The 7,500-nt window shown below is 35.7% G+C and overlaps 2 protein-coding genes across 2 annotated transcripts in view; one reads left to right on the top strand and one right to left on the bottom strand.

The window, feature by feature from the left end:
• loj (p24 family member logjam) overlaps nucleotides 1-1,893 on the top strand; it is a 4,212-nt gene extending 2,319 nt beyond the window's left edge. The window contains exons 2-4 of the mRNA XM_043029646.2: nucleotides 1-190; nucleotides 354-420; nucleotides 734-1,893. The exon at nucleotides 1-190 is cut by the window's left edge and continues 7 nt beyond it. Coding sequence (XP_042885580.1) covers nucleotides 1-190; nucleotides 354-420; nucleotides 734-964 — 488 coding nt within the window. The 3' untranslated portion in view covers nucleotides 965-1,893. The remainder of the gene's footprint in view (nucleotides 191-353; nucleotides 421-733) is intronic.
• Nucleotides 1,894-2,788: 895 nt separating this feature from the next.
• Nucleotides 2,789-7,500, bottom strand: part of Tpi (triose phosphate isomerase) — a 6,209-nt gene continuing 1,497 nt past the window's right edge. Inside the window, exons 2-5 of the mRNA XM_043029645.2 lie at nucleotides 5,638-5,729; nucleotides 3,944-4,105; nucleotides 3,644-3,817; nucleotides 2,789-3,406 (exon numbers count right to left, since the gene is read on the bottom strand). Of these exons, the coding sequence (XP_042885579.1) occupies nucleotides 3,200-3,406; nucleotides 3,644-3,817; nucleotides 3,944-4,105; nucleotides 5,638-5,729 (635 nt within the window). The 3' untranslated portion in view covers nucleotides 2,789-3,199. The remainder of the gene's footprint in view (nucleotides 3,407-3,643; nucleotides 3,818-3,943; nucleotides 4,106-5,637; nucleotides 5,730-7,500) is intronic.

Raw genomic sequence — 7,500 nt, 5'->3', positions numbered from 1 at the left:
AGGGTGGTGATGGCATGGCAGGCATGGCTGTGCGAAACCCCAAGGGAGAGATTGTTCACCCGTATACATGGAAGCAGTCAGCAGAATATGAGGAGGTGTCAGAAACAGGAGGATATTACAGTGTCTGTATCGATAACCAGTTTTCAAGATTTGCTGGTAAACTTATTAACCTCTACATGACAACATTTAGGTAAGTGTTTTGGTATATACCATGTGCATTCATCCACATAGAGCATATATAATGAAATGATTTGATGTGGTAGTCTAGTTCTCAGTAGTGAAGTGTTTAATTTTTTTTATAGTAATTTTTAGATATCTTGGAATTTTATTTTACACATAACTTCCTTTGGCAGATATGACTTATGGGAGTTATACACACAAGAACTTGAGCAGATGGAAGTCAGCGTAAATAACTTCACGGTGAGTACATGACCCCATTAAAAAGGCTGGCTCTTAATTTATTTATGCATTTATTTTTTTTCTTCTTGTTTTCCATATTGTGACTGCAGGTATGTGCTTTATTTATTTGTTTATTTTGTTTGTACTGAAGCATACCCATATATATTTATATTTATATTTATATTTATATTTATATTTATATTTATATTTATATTTATATTTATATTTATATTTATATTTATATTTATATATATATATATAACTTTTTTTTTTATTATTATTATTATTATTTATTTATTTTTTTTTTATTCTCATATATACTCTTACATTTCAGCACTCAATAAAGAATGTAGACCAGCGGATTCGTGAGATGCTGATGCACCAGAGCCAGTCCCGGGCGAAGGAGGCACGAGACTTCCAACTTCTCATAAGCAACAACAACTATGTTCAGTACTGGTCATTGGCACAGTGCTTTGCCATTTTTGGTGCTGGAGCATTCCAGGTGTTCTACTTACGCAAGCTCTTCGATAGCAAAGTCACAACAAAGTCAGGGGGCAGAGCCTAGGGTGGCGGGGCCCTAAACAGCCCTCAGAAAGGTGCTCATCGCATCATGTGTGGGACACACACAAAGAACGAGTATTTACACGTTTTTTAGGCCACATTTGAGAGCCGAATTATTATTTGGTGATAATTATTTGTTGTTGAACAAGGTAATTTTTATTTCTGATATACTTTTTCTTTTGACAAAGTATTTATGGTAGTGCTTGGCATTTTATGGATTTTATTAAATGCAGCTTCAGAAAAAAGTTAAAAGCTGGATTAAGGTTTTATATTATGGATAGCAACCTTGTTATTTATTCTCATATTTTATCAGCCCAATATGAATCTCATTTAGTTTCCTTGGATGATTATTCAGTTTCATGTAAGAGCTTTACTTTAATGAATTTAATGTAATGGGGTTGCATTTTGCTATGTACTTACATTTGTTCTTTGCCTAGTATATCACTAATGCTTTTAAATTGGACTTGTTTTTGTACTTAAGATTTATGGTTCATGGTTCAACTTGAAAGTTTTATCTTAAAAGTTAAATATAGATTATATCAGGGTTAGTTTTCTAATGTGTCAAATAGTCTGATATGAAGACAGTAAATATTTATTTGCTCAAGATCCCATTCAACTTCCTAATAGGCAAGTAATAAGAAATACCAAATGAAATAGAAAAAAAGTGTAAGGCCACAGATTTAATATTTTTTAATGTAGTTTGTGGTAGATGGTACAGTTGTCTCATACCATGTGTAACTTTTTATGATATTTATCCTGTGCAGATGCAATTCCTTTATTTTTTTCCGTCCTACTTTGTGTAGATCTCAAACTTGATACCTGATGTTACATTCCAATTCCAAGGTCACAGTCTTGTATTTTTTATACATACCATATTGTGTATTGTAGGTGCTTTTATTGTTTGTTGATGGAATAAAACAGTTGTATAATAAATTCTGTTATCATTCATTCCTAACTGGAACAGTCCAACAATGGATTGAATCTGTTATTTAATTTTTCTAAGCTCATTCTATAACAATGATATTTTCTTGCCTTAATTATTCCCCACTTTCCATCTTTTTCTTGAGTGGAATAGCTCCTAAATCCTCTCATACATTTTGACACAGCTCCCATGTAACAATTAGTGTAATCAAACCTATAAATATATGTGAAAAATAAGTTTCATAGCAATGGATCAAACCTTTGATAATACAGACAACAGACATCCTTCTATAATGCACAAAGATATTTACTGGCAATTCCATAGACAAAGTGCTCCCTGTTGTAGAAATGCAATTATTATACATAATTATCGCAGGAAACTGAGTAAGGATGATTTAAATGGATTTTTTATTCGCATTCATTCAGCTACATATTCTCATGAAAGTATTCATTTGGCCTATCATGCAAAAGTAGTTGTGTGTGATACCAGATATACAGTTTATACTAATTAAAGTTTTGAGTAAAAAAAAAAAAAAATGCAGAAGGGCTTGTACTGGAAATTGGCCTGAATAGAGAAACAAGCTTTCTGCATACGATAATCAAAAACAAATTTATGTAACTTGCTAACTGCAGAATAGCCAATTCTATTGTTTATAAGAGCTATTTTTGCTCTAACTATAAGAACAATATATTGGTAAGAATTGGATATCAATAAGTTGATTCACATTATAAACTAAAAGTTCAGAGAAAATCATGATTTGCTGATATTGAAAGGAAAAATTTATGATGCAGATCCCCCCCACCCCTATATCTCATTAATTGTTGGTCGGGATTTGGAAGAAAATTTTTAAAGGCAAAACACATCTGATTGTAACCCACAACAATATTGGATGAAATAAAAAATAAATCATAATTTTTCATATATTTGTCTTTTAAATCATTACATTTCACTTTGTCGGTTTCTCACTTTCTTGTCTTATATTATAACATATATTTCAACAATATGAATACTGAAGTAAGCCACCTTACAGCAACATAATGTAAATAAAACATTCTCAAAATTGTCAAATATGTAAAAGTATTGGGGAGAAAAAGAAGAAAAAAAAAAAAAAAAAGTCAGTATTGGTCATAGCATCTGGAAAGTTCAGGTAAGCTTTTGGTCACCCTGAAAAATTCAAGTCTGGGCACATTTTCTCCTTAATTAACCAAGAAGTTTAAGCCTTTACCCAGAGAGAGAGACATTAATTGCTTCTACAAAAGCAATGCGACATATAGCAAAGGGAGCCGCTGGTTCTGGCTCCTGTGCCGAGACGCCCCCTTAACCTCGTGCATTAATGATCTGAACAAAGTCTGGCTTGAGAGCTGCTCCACCCACAAGGAATCCATCAATGTCACCCTTCTTGGCCAGTTCCTGACAGGTGCCAGCCGAGACAGAACCGCCATAGATGATGCGGGTAGACTCTGCTACCTCAGCACTCACATTGTCACGGAGCCACTGCCTCAGGTCTGCGTGGACTTCTTGTGCCTGAGAGGAAATATGAATTGTTGATTTATCTAATATCATCACTGCAACTAAATGGAAAAAAGAAAAAGAGGAGAGAAAGAAAAAGAATGCTAACCTTATCAATATGTGTACGTATCTCACGTTTCTTTTTTTTTTTGCCCTCTTTTTCTTATCTTTGAGCAGATGGCCATGGTCAACTCTATGAACAACAGGTAAGAGAGAAGACCTCAACTGCCATAACACATGATTCCCAATTACCTGTTCTGGGGTGGCTGTCTTGCCAGTTCCAATAGCCCAAACGGGCTCATAAGCCAAGACAACGCGTGACCAGTCGGAGATGTTGGGGAGGAGAGCCTTCATCTGTGCAAACACCACTTCCTGGGTGCGGTTACCCTCACGGTCCTCAAGCTTCTCTCCAATGCAGGGAATCACCTGGAGGAAAGGTTTTAAGTTACTTCTTAAAAAACAAACCACCTGAAATATTTTTTCATGAGGTTCAAGCATATATTCTACAATTCTCTTTAGCAAAACGCATTTAAAAATGTGAAATGACTTTACCTTAAGGCCGGCTTCAAGGGCATGTCCGACCTTCTCACTGATGAGCTGGTCAGGCTCCCCGAAGACATTCCTGCGCTCAGAGTGGCCGAGGATCACCCACTCGCACCCACAATCCTTCACCATGGCAGGAGAAATCTCACCAGTGAAGGCACCTTTGGCCACCTACAAGAGGACAGTTGTGTCTTAGTATGATTATAAGCTTCCTTATATTCATTGAAAGCTTATAAATAGTAACTAAAGAACAAATTTATGATCAGTGTACTAGGCCCGGTCAAGTCAGTAAGTTCCAGATGCAAAGGTTTAGTCTGATATGATTCCATTCTATAGGTGTTAGGAGAGCAATGTCTGCAAGTCAAGAGTGACTTGTTTACACAAGACATGGTAAACAGAAGGAAAATGGGAAGGGTCAACTGACTCTGCAATAGAAGACTCTTAGAAGCATGTTATGGCAAAGCCTCAAATGTATAACCATGTTGGAAGTTCCACAAGATTTTTACTATCCTACTATAGTTACACTTAACTTTATTTAAGAGAACAATATTCAAAGTGTTCCATTTTCACCACACAAATTTATATTTTGAAATTTTAAAAAGATGGACATTCCCTCATCAAATTTGAGACCAAACCAAAATAATCTTCCCCAGGTTTAAAACTGTGGCTTGAGTTATACCCCTCCACTGCAAATTTTACAGCAAGTTACCTAATCTTACAACTTTGTCAAAAATAATGAGGTCATAGCTAAAAAAAAAAAACAGACAGTCCCTAAAGGCAGAAGGCCAACCCCACACTTGTGTGCTAATCTCTTCATTAGTAGCTTGCTAGCATTTGCCTGATGTTACTAATCATCATCCTGTCACAATACCCTCAAATGCTGATGTCCAATTCTAAAACATTTTATTTAAAATCATCCAAAATATTGAAACAAACTTTTGCTTGTGGATTTCTATCAGGAGTCTCTTTGTTATACAATTGTAGTATGACATGGGACATTTTGGGTAGGGTTACCTAAACAAGTTGGATTTAACCATTTTCTGTCCCAGATTTTTGGCGACTTAAGTTGACCGAAATATCAAAATAATCCAAGTTTATTTTGACTGTTATTTTCAACCATATTTTCATAAATAGCTTGACAGCAGGTCTATTGGTGTTACAGCAAAAATATAATAACCTAATCCATGTTGAACCTGCCAAGCATAAACATAACTTTTACCATTTTATTCTTCATATTGAGAGATATTATGGCTTATCAGAATACGTAAATGTGATTTTTTTTCACAAATTTATTCAACTTTATTTTATGTAGAAAGTGGATGGGGGGTATAGCTCTATTGTCCCCCTTCAATATGGTATCCTGATGTATTCTTTTAATTGTAATATGTTCAACCTGAATTTACAACTATATTATTTAAAGAACATTTAATAGTGAAATTCCAACAATACTAAAAGAAAAAAAATCAATGAAATACTGGATCCAAATACTAGAAGAAATTGCTCAAATATTATTGCTACCTCTCAATCAATTATACAAGAGGTGTAGTAATCCAAGTCAAATCATGGTATGGAAGCAAAGGTCACATTTCAAAAAGGATTAGAACCGAACCTGCAGAACCCTTTACAATACCATTAATTTACAAACCAAAAACAACCTCCCTGTCGCTCCAAAAAGCATTACAATTTCCACAGCTTAAACTTGCCTTGTAGCAGTTCTGGGCTGCAACACCAATGTTTGCTGGCATGTGTTCCCGGGTGTACATCAGGTAGCACTGAGGGCAGCCAACAACCACCTCTGTAAATGGAAGTGTCACTCAGTTAAACAGACGGCAAGTTGGATCAAATACGTGTGACTGCAGGGAAGAAAAAGTGGGAAAATGTTCTCTCTAGCACTAAAAATACTCTAAAATGACTAAACAATAAAAATTATGTTGATACTTGATATTCCTAAATTTCCCCATTGCAAATTGTGAAATAAAATTATCAGTTAGCCAATAATATGCATAGTAAGAAAAGTATAATAAGACTACCTAGGCCAGACATATCCCATGAATTTTTTCACAAGGGTGGCTAGATAAAGCCACTGCAAATCTTGGAGAACAGCAAAACCAAAAGCAACAATGGAATATTCGGAATGCTGTTATGCCATTGTAGTATGCAAGTTGTTGAAGTAGATTAGGGAAACTGCATAAACATATGAAAAATATCACATAAAATGCATTGAAATACACCACAAATGTAGCCAAGATACAAAATGTGTCCCCTCCTGCAGTTGTCACATACAAATAATTCATGGAAACTGTCATTGCAAATTACCAGCTTCCCTTGTATACTTCATGACCTGCCCTGCTATTGGGGCCCAGATTGTAGGGTATTGGGTGGGAAACACGGGTAAATTAGACTGTGTGAACGGTAGTAGGCGGGAGGAATCCATTTATACTAATATGGTATTTAGTTAGAAGGCATTATTCTGAATATTTACCAATTTTGGTTTAATAAGTTATGTATTTGTATATCATGTGCATTAGACAACTTGTTGATCTTTAAAACAGGCTACTAAAAAGACCCTTAACCCATCCCCGACGGGGGAATTCTAGCCTTGAATGTCCAAATGCCGGGGCATTCGAATTATTAGGCCTAAATCAATTGAATGGCTGGCACAATACTGTGCCGCCCGGCAACTGGGCTTTTGAATGCGCGGTACAACATGCTGTACCACCCGTCCTGTGTGGGTTAACATGACAAATATACTTTTCACAGCTTTATTACCCCGTTGCTGTTACAAACATCCACAAAATCAAGATTTTTGTGACATGCCCTTATTAACTCTACATTAAACAATCCCAAATTGCACAAGGTTGTCTTGATAACTTTAGCCCTTCTGAGATGGGCCAAATCTTAAGATCTGCTTGATATGATATAATATACGAGTCTATATACGATATATTAGCTAAGTGACACGAGTTACACAACTGAAAGAATAACTAGTTTGTATTCTATACTTAAAAAATACAATGCAAACCAGTAATAGATTACTGTTTTGGGGTAGCCTTGTTCCCCCTGGCTACCCTGTGACACTGCCCCTGGTAGTCAAAAAATACAATGTCGAGATATGTTGGCCTTTGTCACAGTACTGACAGGCATGGAGATCATGGCAATTGTTTGAGTCACCACATGTACGAGTTATCTAATATCTGATCATGCCATAATCTTTCATTTATGCAGATTAATTTATACAGCATCAAGTCATTGTCCTTCCTTTACTAACAAAGTTCTTGTTTCTGTACATCGTCATTTGCATTGGCAGAAAAATCCTATACTTAATATAGGTTTATCGAGAAAAAAAATTTAAATCCTCTTGCTTCCCACATTCTCAAACTTGCCTTACACTGGCGACCCTTCTCATAGACCGCCCATCTCTGAGACCTGACCTGATCTGTCCCGTTTTTCATTCCACTAAAAACTCCATTCCTGTGTTTGTTTCCAAACACCTGTCCACACCTACTCCTCTCCTACTCTTCTTCTAATGTAGTGCTTTCTCTTTACCCTCATATATATATATATAT

Source organism: Penaeus japonicus, unplaced genomic scaffold, assembly GCF_977035675.1.
Source record: "Penaeus japonicus unplaced genomic scaffold, GWHDUDI00000001_assembly GWHDUDI00000011, whole genome shotgun sequence".
NCBI classification, from domain to species: Eukaryota; Metazoa; Arthropoda; class Malacostraca; order Decapoda; family Penaeidae; genus Penaeus; species Penaeus japonicus.
The sequence above is the reverse complement of the archived record's forward strand: the minus strand, read 5'-3'. Positions and strand labels throughout refer to the sequence as shown.